This window comes from Malania oleifera, chromosome 8 (genome assembly GCF_029873635.1).
Source record: "Malania oleifera isolate guangnan ecotype guangnan chromosome 8, ASM2987363v1, whole genome shotgun sequence".
NCBI lineage: Eukaryota > Viridiplantae > Streptophyta > Magnoliopsida > Santalales > Ximeniaceae > Malania > Malania oleifera.
In genome coordinates, this window is record NC_080424.1 from 31925605 (window position 1) to 31949549 (window position 23945).

At 39.1% G+C, this 23945-nt stretch overlaps 1 protein-coding gene across 1 annotated transcript in view; it reads right to left on the bottom strand.

Moving 5' to 3' along the window:
* The window catches only part of LOC131161367 (uncharacterized), a 71807-nt gene that overhangs the window by 40637 nt on the left and 7225 nt on the right, over positions 1-23945 (bottom strand). Inside the window, exons 4-7 of the mRNA XM_058117088.1 lie at positions 14368-14487; positions 14102-14247; positions 13851-13998; positions 13677-13760 (exon numbers count right to left, since the gene is read on the bottom strand). Of these exons, the coding sequence (XP_057973071.1) occupies positions 13677-13760; positions 13851-13998; positions 14102-14247; positions 14368-14487 (498 nt within the window). The remainder of the gene's footprint in view (positions 1-13676; positions 13761-13850; positions 13999-14101; positions 14248-14367; positions 14488-23945) is intronic.

Sequence of the window (23945 nt, forward strand, 5' to 3'; positions counted from 1 at the left end):
TGTTGAGGTTAATGGCGTCTCAGGCCTGAAAATGCACCCTAATAAAAGTGCGCTTATTCTAATTGGAGAGAACCCGCGCGCGGGGGGGACCCTCCTTGCAGGTCTTTTGGTTTGCAAGAAGGGAACCATTCCCATTAATTATCTCAATCTCCCCCTTGGAGCCAAATTCAAACACAAAGAAGTTTAGGACTTATTGAAAAGTTTGAAAGGATATTGGTAGGATGGAAAAGAAATTTCTTATCAAAAGGAGGCAAACTCACCCTCGTGAGAAGAACTTTGACGAATCTTCCAATTTATTTCACGTCTCTCCTTCCCTTACTGACCTTAGTTGCTAGGAGATTGGAGGGAATTCAAAGAAAATTTCTTTGAGGAAGCTTAGGTGAGGAGTTTAAATATCACCTTGTCAAATGGGGAGTGGTCAAAAAAACCATTTGTTCGGGAGGTTTGGGGTTGAAATCCCTCCTCGCTTTCAATAAAGCCCTCCTCGGGAAATGGTAATGGAGGTTCATGAAGGAGAAAGAACACTTTTGGTGGGATATTATTGTTTCTAAATATGGGCTTGAGTGCAATGATTGGACAACTCACAATAGAAGGGGTCTCTATGGAGTAGGAGTCTGGAAACCCAACAAGAAAGGTTGGGATTATTTTTTTTCCAATTTGTGACATTTCAAGTGGGGAATGGGGCCAATGTTTACTTTTGTCATGATGTGTGGTGTGAGAACAATAATCTTAGAGCTGCCTTTCCTTCCATCTACAACTTGTCTTGTGACAAAAATGACCTCATCAGTCATCATCACCAAATCACTGATCAAGGAATTTTCTGGAATATTTTCCTTTTACTAGGAATCTCACAGATTGGGAAGTTTCTGCATTCTCTTACGTCATAGATTTCTTTATAAATTCCAGTACCAAAACATCCCCAACAGCCCTAAATGTGCTTTGGGAAAAAAATGGTGTTTTCACAGTTAAATCTTTCTACAAGCAGCTCTCATCATTGGGAACAAATTACAACAACTCCCCTTGAATTCACATTTGGAGGATGGCAGCCACTTCAAGAGTTTCCTTTTTTGTTTGGGAGTCCATGCATGGAAATATTTTAAGCCTTTGACAATCTGCAGAAAAGAGGGCTTACAGTGACAATAGGTGTTTTCTTTGTATGGACCTGGACAAGGAATTTGTGGAATTTGGCTCTTTTTTTACTGGACAGCAGTGGGTTATGGCAAATTCAGTTGGAGGGGGCATTTGGGCTTGGAAAGGCATCAGAGCCACCAAGGAGAAGGGAAAGGCTTTGAACCTCATCCCTTTCGCCATCTTTTGGTGTGCTTGGAAAGAAAGAAATAAGAGTCTTCAAAGATTCAACTACTTTGCTTCAGACTTGCAAAGACCAATGGATTGCTGCTGTCTCCAGCTGGCTTAGTGGGGAAATTGTTAATGATCAATATGCAATCCTTATGTTTGTGACAATCTACAGAGTGGCTGAAGTTTTGTACCACGGATTAGCAGTCCCATGATGCCTTGCTAATATTATTTTTTATTTGGAGAGAGAGAGAGAGAGAGAGACTCAAGGGCTCTGACGAATCCCCTGCTCAAAGCTGAGAAGAAGAGCTCCAGCAAAACTAAGGCCACAAGACTTCCAAGGTCCACAATGAGAGAGAGCTTCAAGGGAAGTCAGCTGCGAGGCTTCCATAGTCTTTGACAAGCAACAGCAGCAAGACTTCCATGTCTTTTAGCAATACTCTTGATTGCCTAGCCTGTCCCTAAAGTTCCTCATGATGTTGAAATCACCCCAACCACCAAGGACTACAAAAGCCAAAAAGGCTCATTGAAGAAAGAGCTGTGCAAAGAAAACTGTGGGGCCATAAGCTAATGAAAACCACTACTCCTTCACACCCCTAACATCGAGCAAGACCAAACACGGAAAAAAACCCAAAAAGACTATCTTAACTAGAAACTTGGGTATCCCAAGCCACTAGTTGAACCCCAGAAGCCCCAGCAGGAGCAAAAGACACCCACTCCTTAATCTAGAATCCCAAATGCTTCTAAAGAACAAGGCATCTGTAGTCCTACTTTAGACTCTTGCAAGAATAAAATAGCTGGACTAACTTTATTAACCAACTCCTTAACTGTTTTCCCCTCATCACCACACCCTAAGACCCACACATTCCAGGACAAAATCCTCATTTAACCCCATTATTAGTACCCAAAGACCTACTTCCTTAGTTAACTGAAGAAGCAAACCTAAACAACTACCTACTCAGCTTATTACCCTTTTTCCTTCCCCCTACCCTCTAGTTTAAGCTTAGACTTCTCTTCATCAGGAATTATCAAACAAAAATCTATTTCATCGAGAAATAATTAGGGCTGCCTAGTTATCTCTCTTATCTCCCAAAATGCCAACCACATTGGGATTCCCCTTAGTTTCCAGTTCCCAGTGGTATTAGTGATTCAAAGTTTGTATGAGATAACACAAAATGTGGGAGAACCCCATTGGAATAACATTTACCGTACGAGTCTCTGGATGATGATTTCCAAGGTCCCTGGTCTTTTGAGTCTGGTAATCAAATAGGAGTTAAAGAAGTTTCCATAGAGTTCAGCATGGACAATCCAACCCTGTTGCTGGTTGATAGTACCTTTTAAAATTTGATTCTTTCCCATGTCCATATCTCCCTTTTCAATATTAGTCTGAAGCTTCTTCAGTAGGGGAGCCCCAGAACAAAAACAAACAACCTCCACCACCAGTGCCAATGTCCTCCAACACCTAGGGCCTCCCATAGTTAAAGTAAGATGTTTCTGCAACACCTGCTTCTCCTACTGCCTTTATCCTCAAACTCATAAAAGGATATAGAAACATCCCCTACAAGTCTACAACTTTGAAATCTGAAGGTAACTTCTTGTCATCCAAACCCATCACCTCCTTCCTTTTATCAGCCTTATTATCCAAATCTTCAGCAGCCAGATTCATTTTCACTCGATCGCATACCTCTGATAATGTTTGTAAAGTCAGTTTCAAGAATCCCAACCCTGAAGTGCCACTATCATGTTGCTTTTGCTTAGGTGATACTTCTGAGTTTTCATGATGTAATGTCTTAGAAGCTCTCACTTGGTCTGGCATCGTTGCCAGCTCAATACCCATGGATCTGGATGAAGAGGCCTCAATCGGCATTACTGAACTATTCTGCAAATTCCTCTGAGCCCCTTGTGTAACGCCCCGACCCTTTATACGAACCTAGAGTGCTACTACGCATACGTTATACCTATATCTGATAAACATACATAAACAATCCGCCCTAAACAGGGACAAACGGATGTATCTCATACATATCTGTATTCATGCACAACGGAAAACATAAACATTCTTACGGGGTTCTATTAGACATATACTAAAGTTCTATCTGTATTCTTCAGTACATAAGATCCATACTTAAAACATAAATTGTATTACATCCCCTTACATTCAACCAGGCTAACAACCCAGTACTGATACAAAACTTACGTCTACTAACAAAACTCTACATGCCAAAGTCTCTTTAGAAGACTAGGACCGACCACCTATAGGACCTAAAACAAAGGTTGTAAGATTGGGGTGAGACACTTCTCAGTAAGGTGGAAGATATTACATCAGCACGTGACTACATGAGTTTATTCCAATTTAAAAATAGTTGCACAATATCACATTCACAATACTGCACTATAAGAGATATATATAAACATAATTCAGCATCATTATAAGTGAGAGTCCCCGAGGTTAAGGTAGGGTACAGGCCCATACATTGTACGATTCCCTCCACACAGTACTCAACCCTGTGACTTTGCCCATTTTAGTTTTTTTTTTTTTTTAATCATGTATATGAAAATTCAGGACAATGACCAGCTTTGGAACTTTCAGAATATGCCTAATAACCCCAATGGCACAAGTTGTACACTGATAAACTCTGACAGGGCCTTGTTCGTGCAGGCACTGTCAAGTATCACATATGTAGTCCGACTACCCCCACCTAGTCCATTATTTCACCAGTCGCCCCATACACTCCTACAAGCCGACTATCTCGATACCCACACTGATTCACATGTGTGGTTGCACTGTACCTTAGTTAGCAACGGAACTGCGCCTCAAGCTATTTAAAGCTTCAGATAACCTGGACTGTCTTTCATCTCCTTCGAAGTGTCTTTCAACTCCTTTAGTAACAAGTTGTGGTCCAAATTTATCATATATATAATTTACAATGAAAACATAACAACTTGTACAGTTCCAGTAATTTCACAATCATAATCATGCAATCTTTCATGCATTCTTTCTTTCTTTCAGACAGTGGTGTTAATCAGCATAAACGCGTCAACCCTTTTTACATATAAAGCTCGATGATTAACCGACACCTGTTTTCCACATTTTCAGATAACTAAATGGATTCTAGTTCTCACAATTCATTTACCAATATAACAATTCAGTATGTTCCACTTCATATCTTATGTGACGCTTGTTTCGTCAAAATCCACAATAAACAGTGTATAATTCGAAAAAATACCATTTGGACCGCAAACATGGGTATCAAGCAGTTCCTACTCTAGTTTTTAAAACAATTAAAGTAGTTTTGGAAAGTTTGGAGTTCATATGCCAAAACCTCATTTTTTCCAAAAACCGTAAAATCGTAAGAAACAGCATTTATACCCGATAAAACTTTGCAAATAAGCAGTCAAAACGTGCACAAAGGCATAAACTAACTTTCTTACGGTTTAGTTTTCTAAAAATACTGATGTAAAAAAATCCCCTTACCTAAATTCCGAAAACCGAAACACGAACGAATTGATCCAAAACAATGACCCGGGATCCCCGAAACCTAAAATCCGAAGAACAATACTTCACTATAATCTCAACTACTACATAACTACCAAACCAAAAATGAAATCAGATCCTTACCTCAATTTTAGGGAAAAACCCGAAAATCCTCAGAACGAAAATCTGATCTGCTATAACTGTAGAGACTCTCCTCCTAATCCATGTAGTGATGTCGGATTGTTGATTCCGGCAACAGACAACACAAAATCCTAGAAAGAGAGAGGGTTGGTTCGAGTTCTAGAGAGAGAGAGAGAGAGAGAGAAAACTGAATTTCTTCCTCATTAAGCAACCAAATGATATTTATAAAAGGTTGACCTAGCCAGCCTCGTCGACGAGTCAAAGTCCTCGTCGACGAGCCGAAGAAGATTGCTCGTGACCGAGAAAGTGACCTCGTCAACGAGTCTGAGATTTCAGAATCTCTGAATATCCCTCGGTATCTTCTCGTCGACGGGTCCCTGCGTCTCGTCGCCGAGCCACAGAAGAGACTTCGTCGACGAGAAATGGGGTCTCATCAACGAGCTCCGCTGTCTTATCCTTTTTAATTTCCCTTCTCTTTTGTTTATTTATTTTCCGGATTCGGGTCCCTACAATCTCTCCTCCTTATAAGAATTTCGTACTCGAAATTCACCAACCGATACCAGGCACACTCTACCTTACGTCAGAGGCCTACAGAAGAGTCAGCAGCTACCCATAAAGCAGCTCCGGCCCAAATTTATTACCTACCCTCACTTATAGCGGAGGAATACCATGGTTACAACATAAAGCTTCGAGAGCTTATAATATACATACAAAACTCTCCCGAAAATCATATCTACTTACTAAACATACTAACATACATACATTCACTTACCTGACTAACTTAACCGTCTCTGAACAACTGAGGATACTTCTGACATATCTCAGTTTCTAACTCCCATGAAGCTTCTTCCACTGCATGATTCCGCCACAATACCTTCACTAGCAATATATCCTTAGTCCGTAACTGCTGAACTTTCCGATCTAATATCTGTACTAGCACCTCCTCATATGATAAAGCATCACTGATCTCTAGAGGTTCGTAACTCAGCACTTGTGATGGATCTGATACGTACTTCCTCAACACTAACACGTGGAACACGTCATGGACTCTGAATAGTGCTGGGGGTAAAGCCACCCGATAAGCTACCGAACCTATCTTTTCCAGGATCTCAAAAGGCTCGATATACCGAGAATTTAGCTTCCCCTTCTTTCTGAATCTCATCACCCCTTTCATTGGAGCGATCCTCAGGAATACCATACTTCCTACCTCAAACTCGAGCTCTCGTCAGCGAGTATCAACATAACTCTTCTGCTGACTTTGAGCTGTCTTAATTCTCTCCTTGATCAACTCGACCTTTGCAGAGGCTTGCTGAATCAGTTCCGGGCCCAGTATCTGCCGCTTACCTACCTGATCCCAATACAACGGAAATCGACACCAACGACCATACAATGCCTCATAAGGTGCCATCTCTATGCTAGCCTAGTAACTGTTGTTATATGCAAACTCAACAAGCAATAGATACCGTATCCAACTATCACCAAGCCCAATACACAAGCCCGCAACATATCCTCTAACGTCTGAATAGTCCTCTCAGACTGCCCATCCATCTGCGGGTGGAAAGACGTACTGAATGTGAGCTGCGATCCTAAGGCATCCTATAGACTCTTCCAGAAACGAGACGTAAAACGTGGATCTCGATCTAAAATAATAGAAACGGGGATACCATGGAGTCGTATAATCTCCGGCACATATAACTCTACCAGCCGATTCAGAGAATAGCTGACTCTGATTAGAATGAAATGTGTCGTCTTTGTCAGCCGGTCAACTACAACCCATATAGCATTCTGCCCATGGACCGCCCGATACGAAATCTATCAAGATATGTTCCCATTTACACTTGGGAATGTCAAGTGGCTGAAGGGGTCCTACTGGCCTCTGGTGCTTTGCCTTGACCTGCTGACATGTCAGGCACTGCTCTACGAATCGGGTGATCTCTCTTTTCATGTTGGACCACCAGAAAGTTTCCCTCAGATTTCAATACATCTTCGTACTGCCAGGATGTACGGTGTAGAGCGAACGGTGTGCCTCCTCCAGAATGATCCGTTTAATTTCGGCGTCATCTGGTACACATACCCTGTTATGGAATCTCAAAATCCCATCACCAGAGATACTGAAATTCGGCTTTAACCCACTCTGGATTCCTTCCATAACCTCAACAAGCTCTAGATCCTCCTTCTGCGCTGCTCAGATCCTCTCCTATAAGGTCGGTTGTACCACCAAGCTAGCAAGAACAGTCTGATGATTTCCTTCCACTACCTACAAGCCCAACCTTTTCAGATCCATACAGATCTGATTCTGAACTCCCACAGCAAAGACTGACGCATCAACTGACTTTCAACTCAGAGCATCAGCTACCACATTTGCTTTTCCTAGGTGGTAACTAATAGTACAGTCGTAGTCTTTTATCAACTCAAGCCACCTACGCTGTCTCATGTTCAGTTCTTTCTCGGTGAAAATGTACTTAAGACTTTTGTGATCAGTAAAAATTTCGCACCTTTCACCATATAGGTAGTGCCTCCAGATTTTCAATGCAAACACTACAACTGCCAATTCTATATCATGTGTCGGGTAGTTCTTCTCGTACTCTTTAAGTTGACAAGAAGCATAAGCAACCACTCTGCCCTGCTGCATTAGAACACAGCCAAGACCCTTCTTAGAGGCGTCACTGTAGATAACAAATACACCATCACCAGATGGAATGGTCAGAATTGGAGCAGTAACTAGTTGCCGTTTCAGCTCCTGGAAACTCAGCTCGCACTCATCAGTCCAATCATACCTCACGTTCTTCCTCGTGAGTCGTGTCAAAGGACCTGCTAAATTGGAGAACCCTTCTATGAACCGTCGGTAGTAACCTGCAAAACCCAGAAAACTTCTGACCTCCTGAACATTCCTCGGTCTCGCCCAGTCTACTACTGCCTCTATCTTACTCGGATCCACTAATACTCCTTCTTGGGACACTACGTGCCCTAAAAATGCAATCTATTCCAGTCAGAACTCGCACTTTTTCAGTTTAGCAAATAACTTCTTCTCCCTAAGCATTTGCAGTACTAGTCTCAGATGAACTTCATGTTCTGTAGCACTTCTAGAATACATTAGGATGTCATCAATAAATACCACAACGAACTGGTCTAAGTATTCATGAAAGACCGATTCATCAAATCCATAAATGCTGCAGGTGCATTAGTCAAACCGAATGGCATAACCATGAATTCGTAATGGCCGTACCGAGTTCAGAAAGCTGTTTTCGGAACATCCTCTGTTTTCACCTTCAACTGGTGATACCCAGATCGTAGATATTTCTTAGAGAAAATCTGCGTGCCTTGTAACTAGTCAAACAGATCATCGATCCGGGGTAACGGGTATTTGTTCTTTATAGTTACCTTGTTAAGTTCTCTGTAGTCAATGCACATCCTCATCGACCCATCCTTCTTCTTCACAAATAGCACTAGTGTTCCCCAAAGAGAAACACTTGGTCGAATGTACCCCTTATCTAGCAGCTCCTAAAGTTGTTCTTTCAACTCCCTCAATTCTATTGGAGCCATACGATACGGAGCTTTCGGTATCGGCGCCGTACCTGGAGCTAACTCTATAACGAACTCCATTTCACGATCTGGAGGTAGTCTTGGTAAGTCCTTTGGAAACACGTCAAGGAACTCGTGCACTATAGGAATCATATCCAGTTTACGTTTTTCTATCACAAACGCCAAATACCCTTGGCATCCCTTCCAGAGCAATCTACCAGCCTGCAAAGTTGAAAGGATCCGTGGTGCAGAACGCACACACGACCCTATAAACTCGAATTCCTGCTCCTTTGGTGGTCTAAACATCACTTCCTTCCTATGGCAGTCGATACTGGCATAACTGGAAGACAACCAGTCCATCCTTAGGATTATATCGAAGCCATACATGTCAAATACTATAAGGCTAACTGGTAGTACCCTTCCCTGGATCACTACTGGAAAATCACGGACTACTTTACTACATACAATTGCCGACTCCGATGGCGTAGCCACTACCAGCTCATAACCCAATTGTTGCATCTCTAATCCACACAGTTTAACAAATCCACAGGAGATAAAGAAATGCGTTGCTCCCGAGTCAAATAATATAACAGTTTTATTGGAAAGCGTGTAAATATTACCTGTTACCACATCTCCAACGTTTTCTGCATCACCTGGAGTCAAGGAGTACACCCTAACCTAGGCAGTACCCCCCTGCTGTCCATCTTATGGCGCCTGCGCACCACCTTTGAAAGGTTGCTGTGGAGCTCTGCCGTACCTCGGCAGATTACAATCCCTCACCTGATGTCCTATCTTGCCACATCATAAACAAGCCCCCATAGCCCTCCAACACTGCCCTGCGTGAGGTTTCCCACACGTAGAACAAACAGAAGTGGACCTGGTACTCTGAGAAGCACCACTACGGTTCTTCTTCTTCCAGTTGCCCTGCTTTACCCCTCCATAAGAACTGGAAGGCGCAGGTCTCTTCTTCGGGATCTGGACCCCAAGGTCCTCCTACAAACTCTCCTCTACTACGGTGGTTTTGTCAACCAGAGTAACAAAGTCTTGCATTTTCCAGATCGCAGTCTGCTTCCTGATCTCCTTCTTCAAACCCCTCTGAAATTTTCAAGCCTTCATTGCCTCGTCTGGAATCATGAATGGAGCAAAACGGGATAGCTCCTGAAAACTAGCAGCGTACTGCTGAACTGTCAGCTGCCCCTACTCCAGATTCATAAACTCCTCCATCTTTGCATTCCTAACCGTGGCTGGAAAATACCGTTCAAAGAATAACTCTCTGAAATGGGCCCACGATAACGCCACTAGAATGGGTCGATGCTCCTCAAGCATCTTCACAGATTTCCACCATCTCTCTGCTTCGCCCGACAACTTGAACGTTGCGAAGGCCACTTTCTGCTTCTCAGTGCAGTTCAAGACGTCCAGAATCTTCTAAATCTCCCCGATCCAATTCTCAGCTCAAATCAGGTTTGCACTTCCCATGAAAACAGGAGGCTTCAATCGGGTGAACTGATCAATAGAACAACCCAACTCAACCGCAAGACAATCCTGCCCCCTATTTGTCCGAACCACCTCAACCATCAGCTACTGAGCGAAGTCCCACAGAACATTCATAGTGTCACTACCAGCCTCAAGGCTAGCTCCCTCACTGCTATTGCCTCCAACATTGGCAGTATTATCCCTGGATTCTATCCTGAAAAGCAATTGAGGAAATCAATTAGAAGCTTAACTAGCTAATTCTGCAACACTATAAACTCACTTCCCATAAGAACATTCATAGTACCGACATACCCTAATGACTCACATTCTCATTCTGACTCGAGTTCTACCCTTCCACATAGAAACAAAACTGCCGATAGATTGCCATGATTTTCTGAACCTTTCGATTGATCCGGAAAAACATAGAAGTCTGTCAATGTATTTGTCTCCAAGTATAGCAAGTAAAACTCAAGGTCTTATCCTCTTCCCATACTCTGTTATATTCTAAACTACATAACCTAATAACCAAGCTCTGAGTATATCCATAACCAAGCAATGCAATTCACATCACACTTCCGGCTGGCTATGACTCTGATACCAACTGTAACGCCACGGCCCTTTATATGAACCCAGAGTGCTACTACACATACGTTATACCTATATCTGATAAACATACATAAACAATCCGCCCTAAACAGGGACAAACGGATGTTTCTCATACATATCTGTATTCATGCACAACGGAAAACATAAACATTCTTACGGGGTTCTATTAGACATATACCAGAGTTCTATTTGTATTCTTCGGTACATAAGATCCATACTTAAAGCATAAACTGTATTACATCCCTTTACATTCAACCAGGCTAACAACCCAGTATTGATACAAAACTTATGTCTACTAACAAGACTCTACGCGCCAAAGTCCCTTTAGAAGACTAGGACCGACGTCTTGTAGGACCTGAAACAAAGGTTGTAAGATTGAGGTGAGACACTTCTCAGTAAGGTGAAAGATATTGCATCAGCACGTGACTACATGAGTTTATTCCAATTTAAAAACAGTTGCACAATATCACATTCACAATACTGCACTATAAGAGATAAACATAATTTAGCATCATTACAAGCGAGAGTCCTCGAGGTTAGGGTAGGTTACAGGCCCATACACTATATGATTCCCTCCACACGGTACTCAACCTTGTGACTTTACCCATTTTAGTTTTTTTTTTAAATCATGTAATGAAAATTCAGGACAATGACCAGCTTTGGAACTTTCAAGATATGCTTAATTACCCCCATGGCACGGGTTGTGCACTGATAAACTCTGACAGGGCCCTATTCGTGTAGGCACTGTCAAGTATCACATATATAGTTCGACTGCCCCCACCTGGTCCATTATTTCACCAGTGGCCCCATACACTCCTGCAAGCCGACTATGTCGATACCCACACTGATTCACATGTGTGGTTACACTGTACCTCAATTAGCAACGGAACTGCGCGTCAAGCTATTTAAAGCTTCAGATAACCTGGACTGTCTTTCAACTCCTTTAGTAACAAGTTGTGGTACCAATTTATCATATATATATAATTTACAATGAAAACATAAAAACTTGTACAGTTCCTGTAATTTCATAATCGTAATCATGCAATCTTTCATGCATTTTTTTCTTTCTTTCAGACAGTGGTGTTAATCGGCACAAACGCTCTCGGTTCAACCCTTTTTACATATAAACCTCAGATATTAACCGACACCTGTTTTCCACATTTTCAGATAACTAAATGGATTCCAGTTCTCACGGTTCATTTACAAATATAACAATTCAGTATGTTCCACTTCATATCATATGTTACACTCGTTTCGTCAAAATCCTATATAAACAGTATATAATTCGAAAAAATACCATTTGGACCGCAAACATGGGTATCAAGCAGCTCCTACTTTAGTTTTTAAAACAATTAAAGTAGTTTTGGAAAGTTTGCCAAAAAAACCGTAAAATCATAAGAAACAGCATTTATACCCAGTAAAACTTTGCAAATAAGCAGTCAAAACGTGCATAAAGGCATAAACTAACTTTCTAGCGGTTTAGTCTTCTAAAAATACTAATGTAAACAAATCCCCTTACCTTAATCCCAAAAACTGAAACACGAACGAATCGATCCAAAACAATGACCCGAGATCCCCGAAACCTAAAATCCGAAGAACAATACTTCACTATAATCTCAACTACTACATAACTACCAAACCAAAAACGAAATTAGATCCTTACCTCGATTTTAGGGAAAAATCCAAAAATCCTCATAACGAAAATCTGATTCGCTATAACTGTAGAAATTCTCCTCCTAATCCACATAGTGATGTCGGATTGTTGACTCCAGCAACAGACGACATGAAATCCTAGAAAGAGAGAGGGTTGGTTCGAGTTCTAGAGAGAGAGAGAGAAAATTGAGTTTCTTCCTCATTAAGAAACTAAATGATATTTATAAACAAGATTGACTCGGCCAGCCTCGTCAACGAGTCGGAGTCCTCGTCAACAAGCTGAAGAAGGTTGCTCGTGGCCGAGAAAGTGACCTCGTCGACGAGCCTAAGATTTCAGAATCTCTGAAAATCCCTTGGTATCTTCTCGTCAACAGGTCCCTGCGTCTCGTCGATTAGCTCCGCTGTTTTATCCTTTTTAATTTCCCTTCTCTTTTCTTTATTTATTTTCCGGATTCGGGTCCCTACACCCTTCCCCTTTCAAACCCAAACATATCATGCTCTGGACGAATAGGGCTTGTTTGTTCTTGGGCCCTGTCTATAAGTCACCATATTGTGGGCTTTTTTCCGATGGCCTGTTGATTAAAGCTTGACTATATGGGGTCCGATTATCGCAGGGCCTAGAGCCCCAAAACCTCCCATTATTGGGCCTAATGGTCCGGGTCAAGTTTGGCTGATCTTTCCCCGACCCATGATCTGACCTAAACAAACCATTTAAGAAGTTACCCTGAGAAGAATGACGAAACTCTGATTGAGTCCTTTTATTTTTGCCTTGATCAGGGATACCCAGTTTAATTGCTTTCCTTCCTTAGCTGCCATCGTCGTAATTACACAATCACCGATGCAAGGGATCATTGACCCTCGAGAAGACAGTGCGGCAGTGGCCTGTGCTCTGTTCTGGCTTCCTAAAGCCTCATCCCATGCTAAGTGATCCACAATTCTGGCACTGCAGCACTGGTGCCTCCACATGTGCTTCTGATGTTGAGTGCCCTTCCTCTGCTCCTCCTTTCGTCCCCACCCCCCCCTGAAAAAAAAAATAATAATATTCCAATCCCCTACCCCTTTCCATCCAGCTTGCATATCATATGAATTGCAGCCTTATTTGGAATTTTCTCCAGAGAGAAGAAGCATCTGCAGCTATTCGCTCCCAGTTGAATCATGATGATGTGATTAGAGACCCTGAAAGTCCTTACCCATGAATTCACTGTTTTCAGTGAAAAGAAATGAACACAGTTAATTTTTTCGGTATTATTTCTAAATTTACTAAATATTCCATGTATTTTACCTTGCTTCTACAAATCTGAAAGTCAATATTATAATATCGCATTTCATTTATTATGTTTTACCATCTTCCTGATCAAGCTTCAATATTTTCAGCCCTGGTAACCCAGTTTGCAGACTACCCAACATGAACCTACACCAGCATGATCCAGACGACCAGAGTTTGAAGGCCAGAAATACAAAATGAAGGTGCAGAACAGAAATAAAAATTCACAGAGGAACTGCATAATACCTCTGACAACATGAACGCTTGTGCCACTTTTGGGACTCCATACTCTTAAGGTTGCATCATCAGAACCAGTACAGATTGTTTTACCTTAAGCAGATACAAAAGAAAAAATTAATGAAGTTTTCAGAAAATGCAAAAACAGGGTGGATCAATTTCCCCAATAAAATTGTCAAGTACCATCAGGGGTAAAATCACCACAGGTCACAGTACTACCATGACCGGAAAACATATTGAGATAACCACTTGTGTCAGCATTCCACATCCACACAGTGGAATCCTCTGAACCAGCCAAGACCACATGCCCCCTAGGATGCCACCTGATCCACTAAAGCAGTCACACCATTCATAGTCAATTTTCATTACTTTAAAAAAAAAACCAAAAAAAAATTGATAAGACAGCAGTGCCTGAAAAAACTTAAATATTTCACCTCAATACCCCCTCCAGGACCTTCAAGCATGCACTTGAGATTTCCAGAAGTTACATCCCATATTTTAATTAGTCCATCAAAGCTTCCAGATGCAAGCAACTGTCCATCACTACTAAAAGCGACACTAGACACAGAATCCTTATGTCCTACACAGAAATATTAGGTTGGATCAGCTGCAATGAAAGCATCAATTACTTGCATGATTACTGAAAAAAAAAAATTCTGTAAATAAAGCAGAACAAAAGAATTATACTGCACAGACACACCATGAAGCTCAGAAGCAAAATCTCCGACACCAATCTTCCAAAGAAATCCTTTGTCATCCCCACCACCTGTTGCTACTAAAGTTGCATCTGTTGGGCTGCATGCAATTGTGTAGAGCTCACCTGAAAGCCAAAGAGAAAGGAAAATAAATTTTCGTAATCAGAAATTTCTCGGCAACAGCAACACTCGTAAAAGCTTGAATTTGTATCTGTGAAAGTTGGAGGTTAACTATGCACCATTTTCATAGTGTTATGGCCGTTGGGAATTAGAAATCCAAATTAAGAAAATATTATGGCTTTGAGGCGTTATTGGATGCTCTTTAAGGTAAAATTTTTTGTAAGATTTATTAGATAGCTATAAGACCAGCTATGCTATATGGATTAGAATGTTGGGCGACGAAGAAACATAATATCCAAGAAGTAAAAGTTGCCGAGATGAGAATGCTTAAATGGATAAGTGGTATAACATTGAAAGATGAATTAAGGAATGAACATATTCATGGTAAGTTAGGTGTAACTCCTATAGAAGATAAGATAAGGGAGGGACGACTCAGATGGTATGGACACTTGCAACGTAGGCCACATAATGCACCAATGAGGAATAGTGAGTTAGTTACTGTGGGGGGCAGTAGAAGGGGTAGGGGTAGACCTAAAATAACTTGGGAGGAGATAGTGAGTAAGGATTTAATATCCCTAAATCTATCAAAAGAAATGGTTCATGATCGCATAAATTGGCGGAATAGAATTCATATAGCCGACCCCACCTAGTGGGACTTAAGGCTTGGTTTTGTTGTTGTTGTTGTATGGTAAATTAGTCATTTAAGATCCATTATTCATAGAATTTGAAGAGTTATTAATCACATAATTCCAAATCAACATGACTGTTTGATATAAATGTAACTGAGTTATTTTCTGTAAGTCTGTGCTAATAGTCATGCTATTCACTTTTAAAGAAAAATTACGAACTTAAAATTTATAGCATAGGATCTTAATTATATGTGTGCCTATGCCACATGTCGAAGTTCCATGTGCCAACTGATTTAATTTTCATATGTAAATAATTATACGTACATACATTTGTGCGAACGTATGTATGTATGAAATAATCTAGGATCCGCATTTTCAACTTGCAGTGTGAGTGCCACCTTACAACAACCTTTAAAGCTTCCAAAACGATGTGGAGCAACGACTCTACTCACATCTACAAAAGCATTACCACCTATATTAGAGTCTATCCATACAACAATTCCTCCACTAAGATTGTAACATCTAATTTTAAGTCAAATATTTACCGCTCTGGCTTCTAAGCCTTTGCGCATAGAAGAAGGTACCTTTCAGTTTAAACCTCTAGTATTCCACATACTTTACAATTCTAATGAAATCAATGGTAGCCTAAGATTTAACCATGATTTCTTTGTATTAGAACTCAAACTGCTACACACGACTCACATGTTTCAGCTTGAAGTTCACCACAAGTATTAGCAAGGCTATGACTTTGAACTACCTCCTATTTTCACAAACTTTAACAAAAGTAAACTCCAAACCTTTGCTAGAAGGTGAAATTCTTAACTATGCTTGTTACTGAAATCACTTCATAAATATGAACTTCAATAACCATGTGCTTGGGAGCATGGATTTCAAGCTTGGATTTGGGTTTGTATTTGTACTAATCTCCATCCAAATCATCCAAGGCTCGAAATTCATGGTCCCCAACACAACCTAAGAGTATTTAACTCCTATTGTTAACGTAATATTTAGCAATGGTTATTCTTGGAAAGTTTTTGAAAACAAATATTAATTCCAGTGCAAATGATCACCTATCAGTAGCTTCTTGTTATCATTAAACCTCTTTACCTAGTAATAACACTAGGAAAAAAGTTCGGTTCTTACTGGTGACTTGGGAAGAAAATTTTTGAACCAATTCCAAATTGACAAGATTTTCACCATATCTCTTAAGAGATCTTTAGTGAATCGATCTGCTAGGTTATTACTTAAACCTAATGCTAGGAGACCTTTAGTGAATGGATCCACCAAGTTCTAGCATTAACTAAGATATACATTTACTCATTTATCGAGCTAAAGTGCCTATATTTGCCATTGTACACTTTACTAAATGCTCTAGACATAGTTGTTTTACCATGACAATGCGAAGAAATAAAAAGAACTAATTGTGGCCACAATTTTTTATCCAATAATAAATCTCTTAACCATTCTATCACTTTGCCTACAACAATTAATGTTATGAATTAAAATTTTATATTGGAATATGCAATGAAAGTATGTCTACTAGAAGCCCAAGAAACTACCCCTTCACCTAGTGTAGATGCAGACTTCTTGTACTTAAAAACTATCCAACTAGCATCATGTAATGTTCTTGTGCTAGAAGAAGATTGTTATAAATATTCGTTAATTACAATTCTTTTGAGATATTTGAGGACCCTTTCAATACATTTCCAATGACTTGTTACAATTGTTGTGTATCTAGAAAATTCACAAACTGCAAAAGCAATGTCTGGCATCATGTAATGCATAGTATGCATTAAGTTTCCAGCACACTAGCATACTCACTTCGACTAACTAAGAATTTCCAGGATTTTCACCTTGGATTTGGATGTGTGAAGTTGGACAAAATGTAATACAAAATTGTATTGAATTTTTTCCAAATCCAAATCGAGGACCCGAAATCCATACTCCCAAACATAGTGTCAATTAATTTAAAAGAAACATCATATGGTGTATTAGCCTTTTTAATTCCTTAGTGCTTGAATTTAGCAAGAACTTTTTCAATGCAATGAGACCGAAAAAACACATATCCTCACTTACATTGACACCTAAGATATCTACTTCATTTAGTTTCCTCATTTCAAATTGTGGAGATACATACTTCTTAATTTCAATCACATCTTACATGTCACTTGCAATAAATAGTATGTAATCTACATAAAGGCATATAATTATGCATTCATATGCAAACTTACAATAAAATACATTCATTGGCATTATTGTATCTAAAATTAGAAGATAAAATCATAGAATTCGACATTTCATGCCACTACTTAGTTGCTTTCTTTAAAACCCTATGAAAACTTAAGTAATTTGCAGACTTCCTTTTCATTTCTAGTAAACCAACTTCCTCTAGTTGCTCCATATACAGTTCGATCTAGGCCACCATTTATAAATGGTGTCTTAACATCCATTCAATATACATATAAATTATAGATTGATGTTAGTTTCAAAATAGTCAATAACCACCTTTAGCTTATACCCTTAGCTATTAATTTGATCATGGAGGCAAATCCATCAAAACCAATTATTATTTGATATATGAAATTCATTTCATTATTTATTACCTTGTCCCAAAAGGATACATCTCGAGAAGTCATAGTTTCACCAAATGTGTTGGAATCATCATGTGTTCAATAAGATAGGTATTTATTAAAGGTTGCTCTCCCTTAGCCATATGAACAGGCGAGAGAATCACAATCTTCATCGAGCGAAAGCCTTTTGACCTTGCAAGGGGAGAGCATTGATCTTCTCCATCTTATTGAGAATAGGAAGGGTATAAGAATTTTCATCTTTCTAGAGAAAGGGGAAATGCAATGGCTATTCTTGACGCTCAAAGATTTTTGGAGTTGTTGCAATAAGAGGTGCCCTCCTCCTTCTTGAAAGAGTTACACTAGATCAAAGGAGAAGACACTATTGCTCCAACTCTGTGAGAATAGGTTCAATAAGTTTCTTGCCTAACTAAGACCAACAATGATAGATGGAGGATCGTAGCCTTCCTAGAGGGTTTTGACTCGAATGGGTGGCTCAAAATAATCGATGTGCTACTTCAAAGCTGGGTTAAAGAGTTATCCCTACTTCCCCTCCTTGCTCCAAGACATGGTCGGGGAAGATCAAGTCTTCAATCGAGCCTCTCTACCCTTCTAGTAGGAAACTCAGGTCATCCCTTTTGCACCTTCACTGTTGGCTTCTTGTGATTGTCCTTGATGTGGTGGTTGCTTGAGTATCTTCATCAAGAAGTTGCAGGCATTGGAGATGACAAGGACACACTCCTTCATGAACATTGTTCAAGATGGTGGTTTGGTCAATAGGCACTCAAAAAAAAAAAAAAAAAATTGAATTCCCTGAGCCTAACCTTCCTCAACCTACTTTGTTTCCCTATTTTAGAGACATTGAGTCATGTCTATCAGTAGGCCCTTTGACTCCTAGCCTCTTTCTTTCAATTTTGAGCTACCAACCAACTAGGCATCCTCTCCTCAACTCCCTATTAAGCCCAAAGCCTTCTCCCCTTTCTCTTCATGCATTGGCCCAACATGTATCGTAGCTTCTCAGTTTCACTTTGGTCCCCCTATCCCTCAACAAGTTCAACCTCAACTAGCGTTATCTGCCTTGTCTGACAAATGCCCAAGGGAGAAACCTTCAAAGCTTGGTATTTTAGAGGATAATCTGGTGAGTGGTGATTATCCCTGTTGATGAGCCAGAAACTTTGAATGCAGAGGATTATTGTCCCCCTCTTATCCTTAAGTGATCTCAATAGACTGGATTTCGATAGCCCTAGCTTCAAGATACAGGTTTCGGACTGGGTACTACGTAAAATGAACCTGGTAAGTAAGGGAATTGAGGTTTCCTTCGAAAGCTTTGGGGAAAGGGCTTTGTTTTTATCGAGGAAGTTGAGAAAAAGAGAAGGGATGAAGGGAAAATCTTTGAGAAAAAGCAACAAGGCAGCAGCTGTAAGAAAGGCACTAGCAGGGAACTAAAAAGGCTGGAATGTTTACAAACTATGACAAATCAGAAAAAATTCAGAAATGGAAGCGGCTGAAAGCAGCAGGACTGTTGTGAACCTATGTTGAGAGAAATAATCACTTGGAATGTTAGGGGGCTAAATGATAAAACCAAAAGGGCTGTTATAAGGTCGTTTAACAATGATTGGAAAGGGGATGTTATCTGTTTTCACGAAACCAAGGTTGAATCTCTTAGCTGCTGGTTGGTGAATAGCTTATGGGGGTTAAATAGCTGCAAATGGATAGCATGAAATGCCACAGGCATAGCTGGGAGTATTCTCATCATGTAGAATGATTTGGTTGTAGAATTGTTGGACCAATCCATCAATTCCTTCTCGGTGTCCTGCTTGTTCAATACTTTGGTGACAATTTTTTCATGGATTTTCACCGGGGTCTATGCTCTAGGTCCAAGTGAAGGCTCTTCCAAGCATCTCTTATGGAATGAGCTCGTGGAGTTTTGAAATAAATGGAAGGGGAGGCCTCTTGGGTATTTGGGTGCATGGTCTTAAATTTTTACAAATTTGTCAAAATTTCCGCTTTCCATCTCTTGAAATCAATATGGCAGTCAATTTTTGTCTCACATAATTTCCATCAAAATTTTAACGAATCATCCAAAATTTATTGAAATCTCAAAATTTTAACAATAGAATGAAATTTCCTTGGAATTCAAATATGAGATTTAGAAACAAATTGAAGTTTCTCTCTTATCTTATCTTTTTATTGAAAAAGAGATTATTACAAGGGCTTTTGAAATTAAATGAAAATTTAAATTTATAAAAATATTTTATTTAATCATTCATGACTAAATTATCTTTATTTGTACAATAAATAATATTTAATTGATTTATGAATTTCGTTTATATTAATTGAATATGCTTAATATTGCATTACAACTATTGCACCTCATACGCAACATAGATGTATTTAATTTATAATATATTAGTCCTAAAACTTATATTACTACGTCTATTAACCAATTCTAAAGTTTCATAAATAATTCTATGCTTTACTACTAATTTCTGTAGTATTTCAAATCAAAATCAAAATTTACGTTGAAATTTCCTACTTTTGGAACTTCAAAATTTTAGCTGAAATCGAAATTTAATACCTTGATTGGGGGAGGCTTTAACCTAGTCTTGTATCCTCATGAAAGGAGTGGGAGATCTTTTGATTCTTCCATTATGCAGGCGTTTCATGACATTCATGAATGATTATGCCTTCATTGACCTTCCCCTTAACGGTGGCTCTTTCACATGATCAAACTCAAGAGTCTACCACACACTCAAGGATTGACAAACTTCTTATTTCCTTTGATTTGGAGGAACATATTCCGAAGGCTACACAATCCTTACTCCCGCAGCTCATTTCAAATCACCTTCCCATCTTACTTGACAAGGGAGAGTTAGGTTGAGACCAACCCCCTTCCATTTTGAGGACATGTGGCTTAATCATGAAGGTTTTGGTGATTTGATTAAGAATTGGTGATATGACATGCAGGTTCGAAAGGAAGACCAGCTTTGTGGTCGCCTCAAAGCTAAAAATACCGAAAGAGAAACTAAAGTGGTGGAACAAAAATATCTTTGGCAATTAAGGAAGAATGAGATCCTGAAAGACATTAAGGAGCTAGATGACTAGGAACTTAGAGAGGCCATAAATGTGGAGAATATATTCAAAAAAGTTGCTCTCTAAAGTCCCTAGCCAAAGGCATCACTTCAGAGGAAATAGCATGGAGACAAAAATCTAGAGCCCTTTGGACGAAGGCAGGGGACAAGAACACCAGCTTTTTCCACTGAGCTGCCAATGTGCATTCTAGACACAATTTGTTAACAAAAGTTTCAAGTGAAGGGAGAGATCCTTGTGGAGGAAGGAGATATTAAAATGGAAATTTGCAAAGAAATCTGTATACTAAGCGGGAATCTTGGAGATCAACTGTAAGTGGTATCGCATTCGAAAGGCTCAACTTCTCCACTGCTCGGTGGCTCGAGAGGCCTTTTGAGGAAAAGGAAATTGTAATAGCTCTCAAGAGCTGCAATGGGGGCAAAGGATAACATGGCACTCTTCTAAAGGAACTGGAACATTCTCAGGCAAGACATAATTGGAGTCTTCAATGACTTCCACTGCTCAGGAATTTGTGTCTAGCATTAATTTAACCTTAGTCTCCTTGATCCCTAATAAAGTTGGGGCTTTAAACATTGAAGATTTTTGTCCCATCAGCCTTGTTAGTAGCTTGTATAAACTTCTCTCTGAAGTTCTTGCAGCCATGCTCAAATTGGCAATTTCAGAAATCATTGGGAAAAATCAGCATGCTTTTGTTGCAAACAGACAGGTCATGGATCCTGCCCTTATTGCGAATGAGGTTGTAACAACTACTTAAATGGAGGAAAAAGAGGACTGATTTGTTACTAGATATGGAAAAGGCTTTTGACCATGTGAACTGGAATTGTCTGTTTTATATCCGTAGGAGGATTGATTTTAGGGAAATTTGGTCCGGTGAATCAGTCAATGTATTTCAACACCCTCATTCTCTGTGCTCATTAATGGCTGCCCTACGGAGTTCTTCAGAACTTCTCACAGTTTGAGACAAGGAGACCCCCTCTCCTCCACTTTTACTTATCTTGGTTATTGATGCTTTGAGCCATTTGATAATCAATGCCAATGAAGGTGGCCTGCTCAAGGAGCTTAGCATCTACATCGGAAAGAACAATGAAAATTTGGTAGTCTCCCATCTTCTTTTTACAGATCATACTAACATTTCTACGAGGACGAACCTAAACAAATTCTTAACCTAATATGCATCATACTTGGCTTCAAAGCAATTTTTTTTTTATTCAACTTCGATTTCCAACCCAAAACCGCCGAAAAACTAAATATCCTGTATAAATTCATATATATTAATTCTGTCATACAATACAATATCAAAATTTTAGCTAATATTAATATATTTTAAGTTCTATTTAACACATATTAAAAATATTTTCATCTTTAACAATTGGTTTAAAGGAATTTCAGCAAAGTGATATCATTCATATGGGGCCTGCAGTATAGGGCTTTAAGGGAAAATAAAACTTCAATCATTTGGCTTGTAATTGACAAGGAGACTATCGAAAATTTAAGAAGTAGTGTGATGAGAAATATATCCCTCTAGCTCTAGTATCTTTTGGTGTTTCTTCTCATATTTGTTGACAATAATAATGCAATAATTCTATGTACTATGTTGATTTGGAGCTTCATTAGATGGATATCAAGACTACTTTTCAGTAGAGCATGTGCATGTCATGACTCATGCATCTGCTGGTCAGTTAAAAGGCATCTTATGTGCCAAATCAGAAGGTCCATTTATGGATTAAAGTAAGCTCAGTTCGATGAGATTGATACTTCCATTCAGTTTACGGGGAAAAAAAGGTGCTAACTCTTACATATGGCTCAAGATGAGTGGGTGTAGATTCATATTTCTTGTACCATATGTTGATGACATAGTGTTTGCCACTAAAGATATGACACTTGTGATTGAAATAGAGTTAACGGGATTATATCAAATTGATCCGAAGGATTTTTTTTTTAAATAACAAAACAAATTTATTAATGAGAAAAAATAATTACAATGGAAGGAGGATAAGAACTCCTTTAAAAAAGAAGGCAAATTAATATGAAGGATTTCAGCAATGCTTCTTTTGTTTTGGGCATACGAATCCATCATGACATCAATTTTGGCTTCAATGGAATTTGAGGATCTTAATTTATGGAATTTGAATGGAAATTTCAATTTCAATAGAAATTTTTATTTCAATTCAAGGAAACACTGAAAACTTATATTAAATAATGAATAAAATTTTGGAAAATACTATGCTAGAAGATTGTTAATAATTTAGAAACAAAATTTTTTAAAAAATTGCACCTTTTCAGATTTATTTTAAAATTTCTAAATTCTGGCAAATTTTTTGAAAAATAAGAAATTGAAACGTAATCTTGTTTTGAACCCTCCTAGAATAGAAAATTTTGGCAAGATACCAAAATTTCAGACCATGCATAATACATCCTAGGAAGTTCTTGACTGGTCTCAAAGAATCTAAAATTGAAGAAGTACTTAATAGGTTCTAGGGTGAGCTATCATGATCCCCATTGTAATGCACCTATGTTAAAAAGTGAGAAACGCTACAAAGCCCAATGTCCTCAATGATAATGAATAGACTACACAAACAGCCCCCGTATGAATCGAGTGTTGGTAGCTTTATGCACATGCAAGTATGCAAATGTTTTAAAATGACTTATGCAAATATTGTACTAGAAAAATAGTTGAGTGATCCAACGGTGAGCTATTGAAAAGCGACAAAAGATTTTATCCTGCCCTAGAGGCAATCTAACCACCTTATGTTGGTTGGCCATTCTAATGCTAATTATGCCATGATAGGAAGTTGATTTCCATACAAGTGTTTATAATGGCAAAAAGAATTGCTTTGTAAGAAAGTGTCAAATTGATGCTTTGTGGTTGCAAAATTTCATATTAAGGGTTATATTTTGTGGTCAATGATGATATATTATGGTTTTTTTTTTTTTTTTCATTAGCAACAAGAGTTCTTCACATTTGAAGATATTTGCATAAAATACTTGTCATCAAAGAGAGAATTTGAGAAACTGATTTGGATTGAGCACATTACCAAAAATCATATAGTTGAGTAATTGTAGACCCTAGAGCTTTTTGACGAAAAAGTAATTCATATGGGGTTAAGTATTTTTTATGGTTTGAGTTAGCAACAACTTATGCTGTTATCATCACAACAACATTGAGGTTGATGATTA